This window comes from Littorina saxatilis, linkage group LG8, assembly GCF_037325665.1.
Source record: "Littorina saxatilis isolate snail1 linkage group LG8, US_GU_Lsax_2.0, whole genome shotgun sequence".
Lineage (NCBI taxonomy): Eukaryota > Metazoa > Mollusca > Gastropoda > Littorinimorpha > Littorinidae > Littorina > Littorina saxatilis.
The window spans coordinates 24222951-24247264 of record NC_090252.1 but is presented as its reverse complement, the minus strand read 5'-3'; the positions used below and the strand labels follow the sequence as shown (position 1 = coordinate 24247264).

Here is a 24314-nt window from a genome sequence, read left to right as displayed (position 1 = left end):
TTGTTGATTTGCTTTTAAAAGAAGAGTAGTACAATGAAAGAATTGGCCGTAGCACGACAATTGACTCTAGTCTATTGTTTATGTTCTATTTTACATGGTACATTGTATTCTATTAAGAATAAGAATAAGAATAAGAATAAGAATACTTTATTATCTCATAGAGAAATTCAGGCGTGGTACATAACAATAGTACAAACAAGACATTGATTTTACATAAAACATATAGCACTATATAACAGGGCAGGTTATAGAAACACCTTCCACATTAACTCACAGACAGTCAGATAAAGCGAGAGAGAGAGAGAGAGAGAGAGAGACAGAGCGAGGTGGAGATAGAGAGATAGACGCTGGTGGCGAGCTAGAACTGGTATTTGATCAAGCATATATTCATACACAAGGGTGTAACACATAGTTGTTTTCAGTCTACGACCAAATATGTGACCCTCCACCACGAAATGAGTCGCATGTCACCTCGCGCGGTTCTGCGCTAGGCTTAATAAAAGTCCGGGGAGTGTCTGGTAACAGTGTGAGGGTCACCTTAGTCACAGGCTTATAACTCAAACAGTTTTTGCTCTTTTCTAAAACGGTTTTCACCACTGGATAGAGCATAAAAAACTCTTTAGGAAAATGTAAAAATATGAAAATCATGCAAAGGTGACATGCGACTCATTCCGTGGTGGAGGGTCACATATAACAGAAAAAAGCCAAAGACTATAAAACTGCAAGACATGGGAAGCAAATAAATGAGAGCAAAAAAAAGACAGGAGCTGCAGTCAAGACAGACAGTGAGAGCATGCGCAGACTTTAGCTGGCAGACTGCAGTTTGCACTTTCGATGTTAATATCTAGTGATATTGATGATCATGACAAAACGAGGTGGAAGTGATGATGATGATGTCAATGGAAAACGACGATGATGCAGATACAGATGTTGATGATTACTTATATTCTTCTTACTTTTTGCAGTCCCAGGAGCCAGTACTGAAATTTGAAATTGAGCCCAGTGTGTTTTGCCGTGTGATGCCCAACAACGTGTCGCTGAATCAGCTTCCTATCAACCGTCGCCCTGTTTTCTTCAGCATGCAGCCCATCCTCGTCAGCAACGGTGCCAAAGTGCAGAACGTCAGTACCGCTGGATATCTTTTATAACAGTGACAATAAAAATATCAATATTGTATTGTCAATTAAAATACATTAAAATGGAAAATTCTTCGACACGTCTAACCTGGCTGTCAATGATTAAAAAATACACATCGAAATAGGAATTACAAGAACATTTTACTTCTCTCATTAAGGATATACGATACCGACACACGCAGAACCTAGTGCTGACCTTACCGGTAATTTTTTTTACTGCTGATAATTATGACGAAGTCACCGATGCAAAATTTGTTCTCAGAATTAATGTTCAGTTCCTTGGGAAACATGCAGAAGAAATATAGAAAAAAATGCAGATTTTTAACGTGACGCCATTATTTGCATTATGATGTCTTCTCGAATTTTGTTTCGCTCTTGACATCAAAGATTTCACTTTTGAGAGAGAGTCAATTAAGAAGAGACGTGTTGGTTTGGTTGATCCGTGTCGTTTGTCAAAAAACCAAACAAACTTGTTTTCCTTTATAAACGTTGTAATGATTCAGATGGCTTCAAATGATGATGACTAAGGGTTGTTAGAGACTTTATTGGTGTAATTTGTGTCCCGTCCGTGTCATATTTGAAGAGTACCATTCAGCATATATGTATGGCTTTAATTTCCTTCTTAGATTTTCACATCCATTTATCATTTTGTCCGTTTTACAGAATAGTCATTTTTTTATGATCAATGTTTCTGCCTTTTTGTCATCTTTCTATCTGTCTTTCTCTCTTGAGATGTTCTTTCTTTTCTTTTCTTTTTCTTTCTTCCTTTAACCTTCGTTTCTTCTTTCTCAGTCTTTCTTTCATGTATTTCTGCACTGCTTCTTTGGCGATACGGTCTCAAGAATGCTGAAGAGACTTTAAACAATGATAACCAGCATCTTTGGTGATTTCGTTTCCTTCATTTAAAACATGTTTTACGCTGTGTCCCTTGAACACAGATGGACTGGTCATGGAGCAGCAAGCTGCTGGGCTACAACATTAGAGTAGCGGGCCAACCCATCATGCACGCAGCCACACAGTCCATCGCCGCTCCCCTGATGGGCAAAGGTCACTGGGCGATCTATGTCACCCCTGGCCCCAAGCAGCCTCCCTGCATCCGTGCTGACATCCGCTACTTCAGCAAGCCTAGATTCGTGTAAGTTATTCCGTCACTGGTAGTTCACCCGAAGAAAGTTTGTCTAGATTCGTGTAAGTCATTCTGTCACTGGTAGTTCACATGAAGAAAGTCTGTGAAGACAACTTATCCTAGTGTATGATATGGGGGGCGGGGGGTATAGGAGACGCATAGGCAAACCCCCGGAGGGGGGTGTCTGTGGGGCAACGTGGAGTGGGGTGGACATGAATCAGGGGGGGGGGGGGGGGGGGTGGTGTGGGGGCTTGTCCCCTATATGCTGTTGAAATCAGGGGTTAGAGTAGGTGTGGCTTCCGGAACTCAGTAGCTCCCCCACATCTTAGGTCCTGTTATGTACTTTTCAGAGTAAAATTGGAGAGTACCTATGTTACCTGTAAACCTAAGACAGGTTGGCTAAAATTGTGTGTGATATATCTCCTCCAATGAAATTCGTTACATCCTTTGCACGCGTGTAGTAATCCATACGTCCCTCAAGACCAGCTGCATGCAGAGGCGGGCAGAGATGATGACATGCGATAACACTACTGCACACAAGAAAGCAGCCTAAAACCCCGTTTTGATGATCAGTCATTGTTTGTTTGTTTGTTCGTTCATGGGCTGAAACTCCCACGGCTTTTACGTGTTTGACCGTTTTTACCCCGCCATTTAGGCAGCCATACGGCGCTTTCGGAGGAAGCATGCTGGGTATTTTCGTGTTTCTATAACCCATCGAACTCTGACATGGGTTACAGGATCTTTTTCGTGCGCACTTGGTCTTGTGCTTGCGTGTACACACGGGGGTGTTCGGACACCGAGAAGAGTGTGCACACAACGTTGACTCTGAGAAATAAATCTCTCGCCGAACGTGGGGACGAACTCACGCTGACAGCTGCCAACTGGATACACATCCAGCGCGCTACCGACTGAGCTACATCCCCGCCCGATCAGTCTTTGAGACATGCGGTAACACTAATGCACACAAGAAACCAGCATAGAACCTCGTCTTCGTGATCAGTCTTTGAGACATGCGGTAACACTAATGCACACAAGAAACCAGCATAGAACCCCGTCGTGGTGATCAGTCTTTGAGACATGCGGTAACACTAATGCTCACAAGCAGTCTAGAACCCCGTCTTGGTGATCAGTCTTTGAGACGTGCGGTAACACTAATGCACACAAGCAGCATAGAACCCCGTCTTGGTGATCAGTCTTTGAGACATGCGGTAACACTAATGCACACAAGCAGCATAGAACCCCGTCGTGGTGATCAGTCTTTGAGACATGCGGTAACACTAATGCTCACAAGCAGCATAGAACCCCGTCTTGGTGATCAGTCTTTGAGACATGCGGTAACACTAATGCTCACAAGCAGCATAGAACCCTGTCTTGGTGATCATCTTTGAGACATGCGGTAACACTAATGCATACAAGCAGCATAGAACCCCGTCTTGGTGATTAGTCTTTGAGACATGCGGTAACGCTAATGCTCACAAGCAGCATAGAACCCCGTCTTGGTCATCAGTCTTCAGGGCCGGATCGGGGGGGGGGGGGGGGGGGGGGGGTTCCTGGGGTTCCGGACCCCCCCCCCCCCCTGACCATCCAATGTACCTCTCAGAAGAAAAAAAAATGTGGACTTTGGACCCCTGCCTCCAGTTGGAACCCCCCCCCCCCCCCTCAAACAAACTTGGTCCGGCCCTGGTCTTTGAAATATGCTGTTGCCCACGGTAAAGTATCTTAGAGTTTCATAGTTCTCACCATGTCTGTATAGTGTATGTATTAGTTACTGTGATACCAAATTGTCTTACCCATGTATGTATGATGCTATGCGCCAGTGATGTATGAATGCTATTTATTTTTGTTTTTATCACACAGCAAGCTGCTTTCCTCGTGTATTTTTTATGTTCATTCATGTATTGTACACTTGGCAATAAATTATCTATCTATCTATCTATCTATCTTCAAGACCACTCAGTAAAACAAAATAATATGACAAATAATGAAGCTTTATACACACGTGCGTATATGAACACACTCTTAGGCTCAATCGAACGCTTTGTTGTTCATGTTCTTGCCACTCACTACACTGTGACAGATCGGGTTAACACATTCATGGATTTTATTTCAACACGCTGCAAGCAGGATGGGACTTGACATGGTATGACCACGAATGGCGTAAACCCACTGGTGCATTTCCGTGCTGTTCCCATCCAGGAACCTCGAAGGGACTGGTCGCTTGGGTATTAAGCGGGTCCTGGTTCGGAACTTTGGGGACAACGTACATTCAAGTGCATTGGAATGCAAAGAAATATACTTGAGTATCCATCCTCTCTGTTACTCACAGGAGCCGCAATTCTCCCAAGCAAGGTGCGTGTGACTCTTGGTGGACTGCCTTCGGCTTCCTGTGCTTCGGAACGGACGAAGAGAGCGGCGTGGAAATAGCCAGCAACTCTGCCAAACCTCTGCCCATGGCTCCCCCCTACAGCGACTTCCCAAACCTGTATCAGCACATCACTTTTGACTCCGTCAAACAGAAGATTGAGGTATGGAGTAGAATGTGACATAACAAAGTGGAGGCAAGAGGGAGGGAGAGAGAGAGAGAGAGAGAGAGAGAGAGAGAGAGAGAGAGAGACAGACAGAGAGACAGACAGACAGAGAGACAGACAGACAGACGGACAGACAGAGACAAAGACAGAGAGACAGACAGGCAGACAGACAGACAGACAGACAGAAAGACTTACAGACTGACAGGCCTTCATTACATTTTGTGAGGAAAATAGAATAACTGCTTGAGAGAGAAGAAACAAACAAGTCGCGTAAGGCGAAAATACAATATTTAGTCAAGTAGCTGTCGAACTCACAGAATGAAACTGAACGCAATGCCATTTTACTCGTAGCATCGTCAGGCCACCGCTCATGGCAAAGGCAGTGAAATTGACAAGAAGAGCGGGGTAGTAGTTGCGCTAAGAAGGATAGCACGCTTTTCTGTACCTGTCTTTGTTTTAACTTTCTGAGCGTGTTTTTAATCCAAACATATCATATCTATATGTTTTTGGAATCAGGAACCGACAAGGAATAAGATGAAAGTGTTTTTAAATTGATTTGGACAATTTAATTTTGATAATAATTTTTATATATTTAATTTTCAGAGCTTGTTTTTAATCCGAATATAACATATTTATATGTTTTTGGAATCAGCAAATGATGGAGAATAAGATAAACGTAAATTTGGATCGTTTTATAAATTTTTATTTTTTTTTACAATTTTCCGATTTTTAATGACCAAAGTCATTAATTAATTGTTAAGCCACCACGCTGAAATGCAATACCGAAGTCCGGGCTTCGTCGAAGATTACTTGACCAAAATTTGAACCAATTTGGTTGAAAAATGAGGGCGTGACAGTGCCGCCTCAACTTTCACGAAAAGCCGGATATGACGTCATCAAAGACATTTATCAAAAAAATGAAAAAAACGTTCGGGGATTTCATACCCAGGAACTCTCATGTCAAATTTCATAAAGATCGGTCCAGTAGTTTAGTCTGAATCGCTCTACACACACACACACACACACGCACACACGCACATACACCACGACCCTCGTTTCGATTCCCCCTCGATGTTAAAATATTTAGTCAAAACTTGACTAAATATAAAAAGAGAGAGAGAATTGAATTGAATTGAATTGAATTGAACTTTATTTAACAAGGATTAAGATTTAAGGCTACGTCTTTTCTTACAATCTGTCCTTGGGACGCACAGACACACAATGATAAGATTGAAAAATTAAAAATTAAAAATTAAAAAGTTTACCAACAAAAGGTCAGAAAACTTCAGCACGTGATGATAAAGATGACGATGATGATGATGATGATGAGGATGATGATGATGATGAAGATGAGGCATGAAGAGCATACATATGTGGTTATTCATAAAATAGAGAGAGAGAGAGAGAGAGAGAGAGAGAGAGAGAGAGAGACAGAGAGAGAGAGAGAGAGAGACAGAGAGACAGAGACAGACAGACAGACAGACATGCAGACAGACAGGCAGACAGACAGACAGACAGAGGGACATACCGTGAATGTAACGTTTTGTTTTGTCAATCGATAAAAGTTCCAATTGCCTACAATTCTTGTTTTTAATTCTGAATTTTAGAACGTTAGCAGTGTATCCGTTTTGGACTTTTACAAGCAGAACTAGACTTGAACCTCCACTTTTAGAGGACTAAATCAACCAAAACCATCACAACCAACTTTTCACTCCCGATCTTTTCTCCACAGAAACGCATGGGCCACGCCATCCATCTGCTGACATCCAGCTCCCAGTGGGCCTTCATCGCTACCCTCAACAGCAGCTCGCCAGGACTCATCCGGGGTGCCTCCGTCCAGGGTCTCCTGCAGGCGTGGAGGGAGGGACAGTTTCACGAGTCTTTCATCACCCTCACCAGGACCCCCCTCCCTGGTTACGACTCTCAGCCTTGGCAGGTAGGCAGGACCTCTTGTGGTCATTGGAGACCATTGGCACAAGAGCTCGGTTAGTTATTATTTTAAAGGTACAGTCTCTATCTAAGAAGAAGTGAAACTTATCATCTCTGCCTTCGAGATGAACATCAAGGCTTCGAAGCTTCCTCTTGAAATCCCTCAACTTGTTCGATACAGTATAGAGACATAGTGCTTGCTGCTGCGCTAGCCCGAGACACATTTCCCTCTTTGTCTTTGCTGCGCTGGCCGCAAAACCCCTCTTCGCGGAGGTTTTCCCAGATACCTCGTACGTAGGGTGGATGAGAAGGAATGCAATCCTTTAAATATGTCAGATGACAGGAAATGAAATCTAGCATCTTACATTGGATGATCATCAAGGCTTTCTCAACCTCTCGGATGACAGGAAATGAAATCTAGCATCTTACACCGGATGATCATCAAGGCTTCCTCAACCTCTCAGATGACAGGAAATGAAATCTAGCATCTTACACCGGATGGTCATCAAGGCTTCCTCAACCTCTCAGATGACAGGAAATGAAATCTAGCATCTTACACCGGATGATCATCAAGGCTTCCTCAACCTCTCAGATGACAGGAAATGAAATCTAGCATCTTACACCGGATGATCATCAAGGCTTCCTCAACCTCTCAGATGACAGGAAATGAAATCTAGCATCTTACACCGGATGGTCATCAAGGCTTCCTCAACCTCTCAGATGACAAATATTGCTATCGTGCATCTCTGGCTTCTCGATGGACATGCATCAACACTTCCTCAATCCCTCAACCTGTCAGATAACAGGACATGTCATCGTACATCTCTGCCCTCTAGATGATACTCAAAACTTATAACAATTAATTTGGAAAACTAGGTGCAATGTTCGACTCCTTACAAGAAACTCAATAAAACGTGGTATTTAAACAAAGAAAGATTGATGCCTGAGGCGTGACTGAAAGTCCTTGACGCTCTGTAAACCTGGATATGAGAATTCCAGTCAATTTAATCAAATAAATAACGAACATGGCATAATGTTACACACACAAAAGAACAGTACAGACAAGAGGGTTGCAGTCAGATATTTATTTTCATTACTTTATTGTCCCATCGCTGGGAAATTCGGGTCTCTTCCTCCCAGTGGAAATCTAGCAGCAACGGAGTCGCGATACCCAGGTGCGTGTTTAGATGTAATCAGCCATTGCACTTATGGTAGAATGACCAAGGACTTTTACGTGCCACAGTAGTGACACGGGGGTGGAACATGACTACCGACGTCTGTGAGTCTGCACATAAAATTGACCCGTGCCCGTCCCGGCCCGGATTCGAACCTGCGACCTTAGGATCACAAGTCCAGTGCTCTACCAACTGAGCTACCGGGCCCTCCTTACATTCTAAAAATAGATACATTCCTATGAGATAACAAGGCATACCTTTCTTGTTCCTTCCAGATGAACATGAAGGCCTCCTCCCTCTTCCCGGCCAAGCAGTTCTCCTTGACGGACCTCCTGGACCCCAGCTACCAGTCCCAGGCCAACGCCGAGCTGTTCAGCCAGATGAAGGCCCGGGAGCACAGCGTGGTCAACAAGTACTTCCAGCATCACCTCATCACCAAGATCAGCCAGGACGCCATGCGCAGGATGCCTTACCTGGACCCCAGGTTGATGCTGGACCGAATCATGCCCGAGATGATCCTGGAAGCTCAGGACGGATGTGCTCACAAACTCCGCACCATTCTGCAAAGGTTGGTTGCGAAAAGTGTTGTGGTTGGGGTGGAGTGGATTGGTGGGTGGAGTGGTGGTGGTGGAGTGGATTGGTGGGTGGAGTGGTTGGGGTGGAGTGGATTGGTGGGTGGAGGAGGTTGGAGGGAGGTGGAAATGTGATGGAGTAAGGTAAGAAGGGGGGGGGGGGGGGGTATAAGATTTGTTGTGAAGGATTTTTTTGAATTTGTTTCTATTCTATAAAGGACGAGGTTTACTAAAACATAATTTTCTTCGATGTTGATTTGTTTGTTGCGAAAGTCTTGCTTTTTGCAAATGGGAATATTGTCAGCCTGAACAGCAAAATGATGGAACACCTCAAGGCAAATACTACCGGATTGTATACTCACTGGAAACAAAGATTTTATTTCCAGTCCTCGTTTTCTTGCCTTTTAGGTCACTTTACACGAAACTTAGCTCGATCACTGATCGTACTGATGCTTCTTCCCCCCCTGTAATTCTTTTGACAGATTGATGCCAATGTGCCAGCAACTTACAGAGCTGAAGGAAGAGGCTAAGGATGCCTTCAAGATCACCAGGAGCCAGCAGCTGCTGCTTGAGCTCGGCCAGCAGATCCCCAGGATCCAGGCCAGCCTCATGAAATTGATGAAGAAGATCCGCGAGAAGCCTACTACTCCTCAGGTCGGTCAATGCATGAACCGATAGAATTGTAATTGTGTTAGGGTTCAGATAATTACAGTGGGCCCTCTCAAACGCGTGCACACGTTGAATGTCCTTGAAACTGAAATGGAACATTATTGTTTACGGAGATTTATCGCAGCTTAAAAGGAAGGCTTCGTCAAACTAGTCAGCCAGCCAGACACGCACACTCTCTTTCTCTTTCATCGTGTTGTGTTGACAGGATATATTACAAACCTAGGCGTATGACTAAATATTGGTTAATTTAAGAGCAATATATCCCTCATTCTCCCAACCTCTCTCTCTCTCTCTCTCTCTCTCTCTCTCTCTCTCTCTCTCTCTCTCTCTCTCTCTTTTTCTCTCTCTCTCTATCTCTGTCTCTCTCTCTGTCTCTATTTAGGCCTAAAAAAAAAATAGGTGTGGTTACGGTAACCCGACCTACCCTATTTTGGGGGGCCGACCCTATAACTTTTTATTACATTTGTCAAAAAAATACCCAAAACAACAAGTAAACGAGTGCAGAAAACGCAATGAAAGCGAAAGCGCCCGAGTCGCACACTTATTTCCCTGTCAAGTAGGTTTAATTTGTACACATTAGAAAAAAAAGTAAACAACAAAAAAAAGTGATTGCCTACCTTCCTACCCTATTTTGTTTGGCTATGTTACCGTAACCACACCTATTATTTTTTTTGGCCTTATCTATCTCTCTCTTTATATATCTTTATATATCTCTCTCTCTCTCTCTCTCTCTCTCTCTCTCTCTTTATCTCTCTTTATCCTTTATAATAATAACAAATAATAACCTTTATCCCTTTATATTAAAGTTTTGAATCTGAATCTGATTCTCTCTCTCTCTCTTTAACTTTCTCTCTATGTTGCGATTGTCCATCATCATCATCAACATCATCATCATCATTATCATCATCAAATCATCAAATAATCATCATCATCATCATCATCATCATCATCATCATCATCATCATCATCTTCATCATCTTCATTTACACCATATAATCATTGTAAGCATTAGTGTAAACGTTGGTATTGTGTTAATTTTACCGTCGATCACATTGCATGTGTAACCTCAATTAACATGTTGCATGTTTCGCTTTTGATTTGTATGTTGCTTACTTTGTCATTTTGTTGTTTGTGTTTATTTGCTTGTTTGCTTACTTGTCGATTGTTTGCTGGGTCGTTCGTTTAATTTGTTTATTTATCATGTTGCTTTATAATTACTTGTTTATCATTTATTAGACATTTGTATTAGAAGTAAGGACCGGTTGTAAGAAAAGGCGTCGCCTTAAACCTCTATCCTTGAAAAATAAAGTTCCATCATCATCATCATCACCATCATCATCATCATCATCATCATCATCATCATCATCATCATCATCATCATCATCATCATCATCATCATCATAATCATCATCATCATCTCTTTATCTCTCTCTCTCACTCTCTGTCTCTCTTTATATATATATCTCAATCTCTTTATCTCTCTCTTTCTCTCAATGCAAATATCTGTGCAATGTTATTAGAGAGTAGTCCATCTCAGGGCGAAGGCTGTTTGAAAAATAGTTTGCTTGTATAATTGTGACAGGGGAGGCTACCGCTCCTTTCACAGCAGACTCTGCACCCGAGTTGTTGGCCTTTAAGTCAACACCGGTTGATTGTGGAATTCTGTTTGTGATGGGGTCTGGTGGTTTCCAATTGTCTGTATGTTCGTGGAAACCTACGGGTTTGCATAACAGTTTTTATAGGGCTAAGAAATTAGCCCTAACATTTTCAATCCTGTTTGATTGCACTTCGCCTCCCGAGGTGATCGTAGTTTGTGTGTGTGTGTGTGTGTGTCTTACATCAGTGTGTGTGTGTCTTACATCAGTGTGTGTGTTTGTGTGTGTGTCTTACATCAGTGTGTGTCTTACATCAGTGTGTGTGTGTCTTACATCAGTGTGTGTGTTTGTGTGTGTGTCTTACATCAGTGTGTGTCTTACATCAGTGTGTGTGTGTCTTACATCAGTGTGTGTGTGTGTGTCTTACATCAGTGTGTGTGTCTTACATCAGTGTGTGTGTCTTACATCAGTGTGTGTGTGTGTGTCTTACATCAGTGTGTGTGTGTGTGTCTTACATCATTGTGTGTGTGTCTTACATCAGTGTGTGTGTGTGTGTGTGTCTTACGTCAGTGTGTGTGTGTGTCTTACATCAGTGTGTGTGTGTGTCTTGCACCAGTGGTCCCCCGGTTCGGAACTTCGGGACGAAGTTCATTCAAACGGGGGCGATTGTGACAGGGGAGGCTAACGCTCCTTTCACAGCAGACTCTGCACCCGAGTGGATTGTAGAATTCTGTTTGTGATGGGGTCTGGTGGTTTCCGATTGTCTGTATGTTCATGGAAACCTTTGGGTTTGCATAACAGTTTTTATAGGGCTAAGAAATTAGCCCAAACATTTTCAATCCTGTTTGATTGCACTTCGCCTCCCGAGGTGATCGTAGTGTTTCGGCACTCGGTTACATCTGGCGCTTGCGAGCAGGGATGGGATTCTGCATGATATGTTCAGGTAATGGCATAATATGACCACTGAACATTTTCGTGCTGTTCCCATTCTGCGAACTTGGGATGGACAGTGGTCCCCCGGTTCGAAACTTCGGGACGAAGTTCATTCAAACGGGGGCGATTGTGACAGGGGAGGCTACCGCTCCTTTCACAGCAGACTGCAGTGTTATGGCACTCGTTTACATCATATAGTAATACGAGAATTTATAACGCGCACATATCTCACCACAAGGCGACTCAAGGCGCACTCATACGCATTCTTTCGCATTAACAACTCAAGCACACTCATAATTATTCACTTACGCATAAACTACATGAAGATGACAAGGCAACAACACAAACAGAGACACGGCACTCCACAGTAAGCAACCCTCGTAAATACAGATTGATCTTATTTTATCTTAGGCCCACAACAAAAATAGTCTGTTTACGGTATCCCGACCGACCCTATTTTTTCGCGCGACCCTAGACTTTTTTTTTGGCATTTGGAGAAAAACAAAACGGAAAAAAAAGTTGTTTAGGCAAAATAACTTAAAAATATGTTTTTTTTGGGGAAAAAAATCCCGACCTACCGACCCTATTTTTTTTGCCTTTGTTACCGTAAACATACTAATTTTGTTTGGCCTTACCTTACCACACACACTTTATCTCCCTCTTCCTTGCCTTCAGAAAGTCAAAACTCTTCACCATTCTATCCCGCAGGTCACCGTGACCGCCACCGGGTATGCCGTGCTGAAGCTGAGCCAGGCTGTGTTCAACATGCGTGAGATCATGCAGCGCGCTACCAGGCTCCACCTCGTCGCCCAGCCCACGGCCTTCTACAGAATCAGGGAGGTCATCGAACGGCAGCAGCTCGCGGTGTACAAGCTCGCCCTCATTGTCCTTGCCCCGCCAAAGGCCTCGGACCCTATGATGAACCCTCAGGCTGCTTCTGCTGGAGGCGATGCAGCAGAGTCTTTCACGGGCTACGCCTGGTCGTCCAGAATCCACCGATACCACCCTGAGACCGCAATGGAGGGGCTTATCGCCCCGAGCATCAAGAACCCCCAGGCCATCACCCCTGACGTGAGCGTGCTGATCGCGTCTCTGAAGAGGATGACGTGGAAGCAGCTGGAAGGCATCCACGAGTTCTGGCAGGCGGTGGTGAACTCCCGACCCATCTCCAAGGAGTGGGTCAAGGCCTTCCTCGTCAACACGGCGCGCAACGTCAGCCAGGTCAACCTGCACCTGCAGGTGCCGGACGTCAAAGAGAACACGGTAGGGATGTTGGATAGTGTATTGTATTTAATATACCTACTTACTTACTTTCTGCCCGTTATGCCGGCTGGCATGTAGGGTAGCAACGAAGGGCCTCCACTCCTGTCTGTTCTGGACCTCCACTCCTGTCTGTTCTGGACCTCCACTCCTGTCTGTTCTGGGCCTCCACTCCTGTCTGTTCTGGGCCTCCACTCCTGTCTGTTCTGGGCCTCCACTCCTGTCTGTTCTGGACCTCCACTCCTGTCTGTTCTGGGCGAGTCTCTGGATGGTACCCCACGTTTGGTTCAGGGTCTTCAGTTCTCCCTCCACCGTTCGTCGCCAGGTGTTCTAGGGTCTTCCTCTCTTTCGCTTTCCCTCTGGTGTCCAGTGAAGAGCAGTCCTGCTATGCCGTCCTGCTCTCTTCGCGTGACATGTCCGACCCATTTCCACCGCCTTCTCGTGACGATGGTCTCCATGTATTTAATATGACAGGGATAAAATCCTCAGCCGGTTTACATGAGTCTAGGTTAATGACTTCTGTCTGGGATAAACTGTACTCTTAATGCAGTTCATCCGGGACTTTAGTCTCTAAAATAAACCCTTGCATAGTGGCCCATCACTCTTTATTTCACATTTTCCGTACCTATGAGTTCACAATATGTGGAGGTGTGTAAAACTAGCACTGAGTAAATTCACATTGGAAAACTAAACTCGGTGTTTATCATGTGCCATATGTGTTTTTGTTAATAATTATGTCATATAGTATTCAAAACTGTTTACAATAAGTGTTTTCAAAACTCGAACACATCTTTTTATTAGATTGTGTATTTTCCCTCTCTCTCCTTTCTCAATTTTTGTGTCTTCTTTGATTTTTAAATTTTATGTATATACTGGTATTTATTAGTTTTGAATTTTACATTTCTTTTAATCATAATTATTCCGCCATGAAACGCTAGGTAAGATTATGTGAACACTGATTTACATATTTTAATTTGCTGTGCTCCTTGTATGTTACTATTGTTTGTCATGTGTGTGTCTAAAATGTTGGGAAATTCGTGAAATCCCCAAGTGAAACAGTAAATAGAATTTACTGAAATTGTCAGTCTTATTTTAAATGTTCTAGTTTAGTAAAATTCCTGTTACATACACATTCATTGAAATACTTTTTTTTTAACCAACAAGGTGGTGGCGGAGCTGCTCATCCAAGCGACCCTGCAGCACCAGATCTTCGTGGAGATGATTCACGTCATCCGCTACAGGAACAACACGTGGGCCGAGCCTGCCTACAACCTCAGCAACATGGAACGCTACGCGCTGAAGGTGCAGACCAAGCAGCTGATGGAGTGGGCGTACGTTCTACACAGCCAGCACAAGCTCAACACCATCTGCGGCAGCCAGCTGCCTGATGCCACAGCGACGAAGGCGATGAAAAACCTGCAGCAGCACGATCGTAAGCTAGTCGCCCTGCAGCAGAGCCACGTCAACGTCCCCGACATCATCACGCCCTGGACCTCTGACGCGCGCAGCCTGCGTCACGCCGCGTGGACCACCCTGAGCCAGGCTCTGCAGGAGTGCCGCACCATCCGCGACGCTCTGATGGCGACCCCCAAGCTGCACCACCCTTGTCTCGTGGCTAAGCTGGTGGAGACCACTGTCACCTTGCAGCAGAAGATCGACTCGATGAAGAGGATTCTCCCTGCCATGGGCTTCCAGGGACAGGTATGCCCCATTTCGGAGTTTTGAGGAAATTATCTCGTGCAAATGTATAGTAGAACGTAGTCTGGAGGGCCTTCAAGAGTGGATGTGCTAATGCACTTAGTGTTATTTTTCTTTTGTTCTTTTGTATGTAACTTCATACTAAGCGGCAAGTTAAAGCGGTGTTCTGGTACCTGGTGAAGGAACGGGGGGGGGGGGGGGGGGTTGCAAATAGACACAGAGATTTGAAATTCTGTTTCAAGACTACATACAAAAAATGATAGGCCAAGTTAACATGAAACATATTTGCTCACGTTCGTTTGTGTCCCTTTTCTTTTGATCGAATTTGTCCATAATTATTCATGATGAGAGTGGGTTGTTCACCAGCTTGCTGCCAAGTACCAGGTGCTCGCGGACCAAACCATGTCTTTCCTGCTCAGCCTAACACCTGTCTTTGACAAATACGTCACCTTCGCGCCCAAGAACCAGCCCACTCTCTTCCCCAAGGGCAACGTTCTCATCTCTCAGGTGAGTGGTGCTCTTTGCATGGGATTATCTTTGAAAGAAAGAACATTCTTTCCGTTTCATGAAAAAAAATTCCCCTCCCTCTCTCCTTTTCTATATCTCGCTCTCTCCCTGTGTGTGTGTGTGTGTGTGTGTGTGTGTGTGTGTGTGTGTGTGTGTGTGTGTGTGTGTGTGTGTGTGCGTTTGTGTGTGTGTGTGTGTGTGTACGTGTGTGTGTGTGTGTGTGTGTGTGTGTGTGTGTTTATTGATCAACACAGAGTGTCAGCACTTTTTCTGTTGACTGTGTACAGTTCATGTGCGGTAAAAACCGGTTTTTCTGACACAACTGAGAGAAAGCTAAAAAAAGCGAAAAGAAATATTTCCTGGGGATTCGTCGCTAGAAGTATTGGTTTTTTTGTTAAATCAAGTTTTGTTTTACTCTGACAAGTAAACATTACAATTATGTCTTCAAGGGCGCGCACAACTTTGTTTGCGACTCATGAATAGCAGTCAGATATCTGACCCTCTACCACGGAATGAGTCACATGTCACCTTTGCAGGATTTTCATATGTTTACATTTTTCTAAAGAGTTTTTTATGCTCTATCCAGTGGTGAAAACCGTTTTAGAAAAGAGCGAAAACTGTTTGAGTTATAAGCCTGTGACTAAGGTGACCCTCACACTGTTACCAGACACTCCCCGGACTTATATTAAGCCTAGCGCAGAACCGCGCGAGGTGACATGCGACTCATTTCGTGGTGGAGGGTCACAATTATTAGTTCTTGGGATGCGCAGTGGTGATGTAAATGTGACGTTGAGAGTTTTTCGCATTACTTGCACATCGCTACATCGACGGTTGACTGAACGTAGATTTTGGTCGGCTGGCCTGCCAACAAACCGAATATGTTATTATTTGTGTGCAGGGATTTCTGGAGGTAACGATGATCCGCCATCAGCAGAATCGCATCAACAAACAGATTCGCAAGTTCCTCTTCAAGGACGGCTCTCCTTCCTTTGACGTCGTCAAGCGTATTCTGGAGAACACGGCTGAGAAAGCTAGTGTAAGTGGGCACATGGTTGTAGCACTGTTCAGATACTGTTCCTCCTTTGTGCTCCTATCGTCTGGCTCCTTTTTACATTTAGTCAAGTTTTGACTAAATGTTTTAACATAGAGGGGGAATCGAGACGAGGGTCGTGGTGTATGTGTGTCTGTATGTGTGTGTGTGTGTGTCTGTCTGTGCGTGTGTGTGTGTAGAGCGATTCAGGCTAAACTACAGGACCGATCTTTATGAAATTTGACAAGAGAGTTCCTGGGAATGATATCCCCGGATTTTTTGTTTCATTTTTTCAATAAATACCTTTGATGACGTCATATCCGGCTTTTTGTAAAACTTGAGGCGGCACTGTCACACCCTCATTTTTCAATCAAATTGATTGTAATTTTGGCCAAGCAATCTTCGACGAAGGCCAGACTTTGGTATCGCATTTCAGCTTGGTGGCTTAAAAACTAATGAATGAGTTTGGTCATTACAAATCGGAAACTTGTAATTAAAATTATTTGTTTTATTAAACGATCCAAAAACAATTTCATCTTATTCTTCGTCATTTTCTGATTCCAAAAACATATACATATGTTATATTTGGATTACAAACAAGCTCTGAAAATTAAAAATATAAAAATTAATTTTCCGAAATCGATTTAAAAACAATTTCATCTTATTCCTTGTCGGTTCCTGATTCCAAAAACATATAGATATGATATGTTTGGATTAAAAACAAACTCAGTAAGCTAAAAAGAATAGACATACAGAAAAGCGTGTTATCCTGCTCAGCGCGACCACTACCGCACTATTCTGCATGGCTTGTCGATTTCACTGCCTTTGCCACGAGCGGTGGACTGACGAAACTACGAGTATGTGGTCTTGGTGAAAAAAGCAGTGCGTTCAGTTTCATTCTGTGAGTTCGACAGCTTGACTAAATGTTGTTAGTTCGCCTTACGCGACTTGTTTCTGTTTCGTCTTGTACTCTGTGTGACCTGGAGAAGACCTCAGCTTTGAAACTGTCGAACTGTCGAAATTTGTATCGTTCATCTGCGTCGTCACCTTCGTATTTCTGTGAATGCAGAACTTTTTTTCTTCTTTCCTTCAAGTTTGCTAATGTTTGCATTTCAATGGGGCGTAGAACAGTTTTCATAACGCAATTGTATAAAGCTGAGGCACCCCATGTACAGAGCTCCTCGCAGTCAACCACGATGCCGACGATCTGACATAGGCCACTTTAAGGCATTCACAAAACTTACATTCGAAAATGAGCAACGCCTTAAAATAACACATCTCAAAGTTTGAGGCAGAGGCGCCTCGGACGACGACGGTGATGTCGATCTGTTAAGAAAACATAACATGTGGCCACTTTGCGGCATCAAGGGAAGTTGCACGTCTCCAAAATACGTATCTCAAACCTTACCGTGCAGGTCCAGGAAGGCAAGCTACAGGCAGAGTCATCTCGTGCACAGCGGCTCATGCAGACAACCAATAGAGCAAGAGGTGTCGAATGAATGGTCTTGCTGTTGCTGACCAAAGCCATAAACTAGCATGTCTCAATCCTGTCTGTGCTGGCCCTGAAAGTGAAGCTGGAAGCAGAGGCACTTTAGGTGCGGAACTGTGCGCAGACACATGATATATGGGGCACCTTTAAGGTATCTAGAGAACGTCCTTTAGATCGTTTTCAACCACATGATATAACACATTTCAACGTTGACTCTGCAGACCCTGAAGGAGAAGCTGGAGGCAGAGGCACCTCGCGTGCAGAACTCCATGAAGACGACCACGGTGCTGACGGCCTACAGCCTGCTGGCACAGTTTACACAGGCACTGGAGGAGCAGGTCGGCATCTACGACATCATCCAGCAGCAGCTGAACCTGCACGCCGCCCAGCCCGGTCTCCCCAACATGCAAGCTCAGGTGGGTGCATTGGGGCGATGCTTGACGCTCAGACACATTTATACACACAGGTTTACACAGGTAGACAGTGGTACACACGCTGTACGCAGCCCAGTCTGGTCTCCCCGGGTTACGCGTCGAAGGGGCTTGGTCCATATATATGACTAAGTGCCAAAAGGTGCTCACAGAACAGAAGACGACTTTGTTTTACAATAAAAATGTTTCTAAAAACGTGTGTCTGCTGAAAATTGGTGTGTGTGTGGATGAATGTGCGAAGAGATAGTGGACATAATTTCGTGTGTCTGACTTGAACGGTTTTGAAGTTATCTTTGTTTAAAGTCAAAAATAACGCCAAAACCGGCCATCTGAAAAAGGACATCGTGATACCTCGTGTTTTGAATATGCCACAGAAAAATAACAAGAAGCACAAATGAATTGCATTTAGTTTGATTGAATGCCTGAAACATCGCTTTACAGACGAGACCAAACGTCAAATCTAAATCTCGAGAGAATTTTTTTTTTTCGATAACCGAATTTTAAGGTGTCGCACGCAAGATGATTCGTCATCACGGCATACATTTTTCAATCGCAGATATTTACTAAATTTCTTTTTCAAAAACTCTGGAATTGATGTCGACACGTCAAGCGATAACGGTGTATCAAACTGCTGTCTTTCAAGTAATCCAGCAAAGACTGCAGAACTTTTGAACAGCATTTTTGAAAACGATTTGAAAATTTCGTCATATCTTGCGTGCGACAAAATGTTCGGTAATTAACGGTTATTTTCTTTTAAAAACAAAATTTACATGTACAAAGATCTACTTCATTTACGGAACCACGTGACACATTCTGTGTTCAAAATTTGTGAAGAAATCACGAACCACGATTGCGCTATCAAGTGTTGAAATTATGTCGTCAACATCTTTTCAGATCTTGCGTGCGACACCTTCTTGCGTTCAACATAAAATGTCACTACCTTATCGAGTTTAATGGGTAAAACTAACTATTTGTTGTCTTAGTTTAATCTTCTTAATTAAAAGCGTAATAAAACCGAACTTCTAAGATGAATTTTAATTGAGATTAGCGAAAGAGCGGGCACGCAAGTCGACCTTAAAGTAAAAGAATGATAACACGAGCGTTTGTCGTGTTGTCTTGCGTGCAACACATTGTCCAAAAAGGAAAATGTATATTTTTCTCAGACGTTTTTTAAGTTGAAACCTTGAAACTTCACACACATTTGGGGTTTAATCGCCCCCATGCATGGTAAAAGTCTTGTTGACCCTTGTCAGATTTCAAGGTCACGTCTGGGTCACATGTGGTTCAGAAAACGGATGAAACATATTTTTTCAGAGATTTTTGAAGCTAGAACCTTCAAACTTCAAACAACGCTTTTGCTTAATGATTGTTCAACATGGAGAATTCAAGGTTGATCCTTGAGAAATGTGAAGGTCATAGCAGGGTCTCGCGTGGGTAAAAAAAAAAGGAAATTGTATTGAACTTCAATTTATATAAAACCAAAGTCTGGTTGATCTGTTTTAAGATTTAAGGTCAAATCTGTTATTTAAGGTCAAATCAAATAGAAATTTGTTGATGCTTAAATCTTTGAAACTTCCAACAGGTTTGAGGTTTGACAACTTCTGGACTTTGAAATCTGGTATGGTTGATCCTGGTAATATTAATTAGTCAAAACATCAAGATCAACAATTATAAAATAAGCACTTTCACCAATGTCAAGTGAGCAATAGCAGCAAACGTGAGTCTTATAAAGATTATCACTTTTTGTGTGACCTCAACTTGACCCCTCTGAATGCTCTCAATCATGGGAATTGACCACACTTTGATTATAACCAAACAACATCAAAACTTTGGAATGTGTGAAGTTTCAAAGGTGTTGCTTAAAAGGCGTTCGTGAAAATGACAATTGTATGTGTCTGACTTCAATGCGACCCCGCTGCGACCTTGACGTTTGATTTTATCAACCAGACTTTCATCATGTGTGAATGACTTCAAACACTATAAAACTAGTTGAAGAAATTGACAATTTTTCAAAGTTTAAGCCAGATGGCACTGCTGTGACCTTGAAATTTGACAAACATTAACCAGGCGGTCACCTTTTTTAGAAAATATCCTTAAAGGATCTTTAACCTTACTGTGACCTTGTAATTTGATGAGGTTTAATTTAACTTGCGTAGTGTGCCAAGTTTCAAGGCCCTAGCTTCAAAAACATATGAGAAAACCTCATTGAAAAATGTATATGTTTGACCTCAACGCGACCCTGCTGTGACCTTGACTTTTTCAACCAGACTTTAATCGTGTGTGAACATTATACACTAGAACTGTGTGTATTTTCAAAGCTCGTGCTATAAACGCGCTGAATAAATTGAAAATATTCCACATTTGGACCAGATGTGACCCCGCTGTGACCTTGAACTTTAACAAAGATTAACCAGCAGGTCACTTTTAATGAGGTTTTATAAAAATGCTGAAAGTATGTGAAGTATGTAAAGTCTAACTGATCTAGTATTAAAACATGTAAGACGTGACAACGACAATTTTCCAGTTTGCAAAGGAAATTTAACCTCGCTGTGACCTTGAAATTCAATGTTGTTTAATGTGATGTGCACCATACCTGGAGGTCATTATACTTTGGTTGTGTGCCAAGTTTCAAAGCCCTAGCTTTAAAAACGTGCGAGATAACCTTAATGCTATGACTCAGTGCCGTTTTGAATGATATAACGAACAAAATTATCGTTATTTGTAAAATCATTTGGGTAAATTTATCTTTTCTTTTCGTAATTGGGTTCCAGCATCTGTTGTCTTAACAAAAATCACAATATCAGTCGTGTTTGTCAACTTTTATTTTTTAGCCCCTTTGTCCGCTTTTCGTGCGCACCTTTTGGCACTTAGTCATATATATATATATATATATACACGAGCAACAGATCCTGGCAAACGTGTTCCGTAAAAGATGCCAGTTAGTGCATGTGTTGGGCCTGAACCAAATTAACGTGGATTCCAAAGCTATCAACACCTGTCAAAATCTACATCGACATGTTCATGATACGGATTCTCTTTGAAAATACTAAAGCAAAACAAGAACCCCCCAAAAAGGTCTAGAAATACTTGATTCGACGCACTGATTCTAACTCAAGGCCACTTTTCAGACCTGATGCTAGCTTTCGCTTCCTGATACTAATCGAGCGCCAATTTTCAGATCCAACAAGGCAAGCAGAAGATGGGCCAGCTGATAAAGCAGAGCAGCAGCTGGACCCTGCCCAACGCTAACGGACCTCTGCCCAACGCTAACGGACCTCTGCCCTCCATCCCCGGTATGGACAACGCAGACAACATGGACTACAGCTACGGATGGACTGAGGATCAGCAGGTAATCAAAGACAAAGAGATTACATAATGTTCTGTGTTGAACTCACAGTGGGAATCCCTCGCGACTTTCTGTGTTTAGTGGGGGGCCCTTGCGGGGTCCGGGGCCCTACACCACCTTTACATTATAGTCAAATTAAAAATAATGCGCCTGACCACTTCAGAAATATGAATCGCAGTCAAAGAGTGTACTAACATGTGCTTACTGGTTTGCCTTTAAAGGCACAGTGCAGCTCACAGCCTTCGTTTTGCGTTTTTGTTGCAGCTGAGTGCATTTACAGTTCAAAAATCCTCCTATGGTAGTAAAACAAACCCAAAACTACCCAACGACGACATCTGTGAAGCTCGACAGTTTCTTGTTCACGCGAGTGCATACATTAACCTAGTTATTACGTGGTGTTTGGTCGGAGTTCGATTCAACTGAGGGATGCCGGCCTCCATTTTGTTTTACACAAACTCATGATGACGTCTGACATAGTTTGCTTAGTGACGTGTCTTTTTGTGCATGATGTGGTGATCTCCCTGATCTAAATTTAGATCCGAAAATAGGCCAATACCAGCCGGGTCCGAGTACGAAATTAATTCGTAAAAAAATCGCAGTTCTTGACTCTTTGGGTGCAAGTCAATGAAACTTGGTAGTTCTTCTAACGGATAGCTGCCTGAGGTATGACTAAAAGCCCCAGGGACTCCGTGCACCTGGATTTGACAAGTTCAGTACCTTTAATCTCCGGCTCTGATATTGAGGGTGTGGCGGGTGGAGTATGGTGGAGGGGTAGGAGGATGGGGGGGGGGGGGGTGATGGGGTGGTGTTAGCTCACTTAGTAGAGCACTGGACTTGTGATCAACTAACCCTAATTTGTTCGCGTTGTTATCGGAAACTAACATTTACTTTTTGTTTGTTTTAGCTTTATGATCTTTGATCAGCTGCAATCCGCTAATTTTGAACGATTTGTGTTTTCACCTCTCTTCTCAGGCACAGCCCAGCCAGGCAACGCCAGCAGCTGATGACATGTCGATGGATGCCATGCGACCCATACCCGTCACCTTCTCTGATGTGCCTGACATGGCGGGCAAGATGCCCAGGTCTCCTTCCCCAAGCCAGGTGGTCATCATGGCCAACATTACCTACACCGGCCAAAACTACGTGGGAATCCAGGCGAGTTTGGCTTTTCTTTGTACCGTACAGTGCATGCAAATATGTTTATGCATTTTGTATTTTATTAAGCAAAAGTCGGGTTTTCAGGCGCTAACAGCTCTAGTAGCATGGGCGTTATATGATAAACTTATTATTTATTGTTAATATTATTCTCAGGTAAAGATACCTTCCTTGGCCCATATTCAGGACAGATCCGACAGTGGTTTTGTCGGTACGAGAAACAGAAAACTTCCGATAACACCCTGTCGTGGAATTCACGAAGGACCGATAGCGCCTATCGTAGTAGGCACTGTCCTACGATAAAGTTAGAGGTGCCTATCCCTACCGATAAGCACTGTTGTCGTTACGATAACTTTGATTTCAAAATTGCGGCCATTAGTTTGCAGCGTTACCGGGAAAGAAGAAATATTCTAAGACATACGTTTTTGGGGGGACGGGACACATGCACATATTCATATTCCGCATGCACGATATTTTGCAGTTGACTGTTGACGGATGGGATAACTGACAACATTCAGTTTGCGAACAGAATGGGTGCCTAGCCTCTTGTCTCGCAAGTGATACTCGCGTTGCGGTTTCACGCGTCTGGTGCATATCAAGATGTTTGCGTGGCGCCGATTTGGGGTGAGCCAGCCACGGTCAGCCAGCCACAGCAAGCGGGGCCTTGACAGGGCTCAGCTGCTGCGTCAGGCGCACGCGCAGAGCGACTGTAAACAAGGGGAATCCCCCCGCTAGCTACCGGGAGGCTGTCCGATGCCTGTGAATTCGGAAGTACGACAAAAGTTGTCGGACAGAGCTAGAGCTTTCAAACTTCGGGGCGCTTGTCGTAGAACATGCAGTCATATTGTCTTGCATACGCGCCCTTATCTTACAAATGATGTTCTACATTGTTATAGATCTGCCCTGACTTGTACCGCGCAAGTACCTTAAACTTTTAGATTGGACGCTTTTTTTACAGAGAGGGCTATGATTGCTTAGTTAATTTCGTAACGAACACCTATGTAAATCCGTAAAATTCATTCAAGAGATATACCTTTTTTTTATTGACTCACATGCGAAGCAAAAGTGAGTCTATGTACTCACCCGAGTCGTCCGTCCGTCCGTCCGTCCGTCCCGGCGTCCGTCCGTCCGTCCGGAAAACTTTAACGTTGGATTTTCTTGGACACTATTAAGTCTATCAACACCTGATGTGGCCTGATGGTGTATGGTTACAAGATCTCAAAAAACATGTGCGGCAACTTGACCTCACTTCAAGTTCAAGGTCACAGGGGCCGTAATTGTTGTCTTAAAAACGACCATTTTTCACATTTTCGCATGAAATGTGACCAAAATAAGGTAGTGAACCACTAAAGTGACCATATCTCATGGTAGAAAGAGCCAATAAGCACCATTGTACTTCCTATGTCTTGAATTAACAGCTTTGTGTTGCATGACCTTGGATGACCTTGACCTTGGGTCAAGGTCAAATGTATTTTGGTAGGAAAAATGTGTAAAGCAGTTCTTTTTTTTATTTTTTTTTATTTTTTATTTTTTATTTTTTTTCCCCTTACACCTGTTCCTTGTCCCGGTGTGCTCTCACGCCGCCCCGTCCCTGCACTCACTGCTCCATCCACATCTGAATTTCGTTCCGCTGCCAGACTTGCCGATTTTACAGACGCTCCAGGGAGGGATGTCGGGTCGTTGCGGTAGGCTACCCTCGGAAGATGACACTGCACTTCTGCTGAGTCACTTCGAC

General features: G+C 43.4%; 1 protein-coding gene across 1 annotated transcript in view; it reads left to right on the top strand.

Moving 5' to 3' along the window:
* LOC138973104 (uncharacterized) overlaps nucleotides 1–24314 on the top strand; it is a 62283-nt gene that overhangs the window by 27574 nt on the left and 10395 nt on the right. The window contains exons 20-32 of the mRNA XM_070345765.1: nucleotides 966–1121; nucleotides 2075–2271; nucleotides 4589–4787; nucleotides 6523–6726; nucleotides 8170–8462; nucleotides 8949–9120; nucleotides 12372–12926; nucleotides 14088–14624; nucleotides 14988–15128; nucleotides 16027–16164; nucleotides 17869–18063; nucleotides 21257–21427; nucleotides 22397–22579. Coding sequence (XP_070201866.1) covers nucleotides 966–1121; nucleotides 2075–2271; nucleotides 4589–4787; nucleotides 6523–6726; nucleotides 8170–8462; nucleotides 8949–9120; nucleotides 12372–12926; nucleotides 14088–14624; nucleotides 14988–15128; nucleotides 16027–16164; nucleotides 17869–18063; nucleotides 21257–21427; nucleotides 22397–22579 — 3141 coding nt within the window. The remainder of the gene's footprint in view (nucleotides 1–965; nucleotides 1122–2074; nucleotides 2272–4588; nucleotides 4788–6522; nucleotides 6727–8169; nucleotides 8463–8948; nucleotides 9121–12371; nucleotides 12927–14087; nucleotides 14625–14987; nucleotides 15129–16026; nucleotides 16165–17868; nucleotides 18064–21256; nucleotides 21428–22396; nucleotides 22580–24314) is intronic.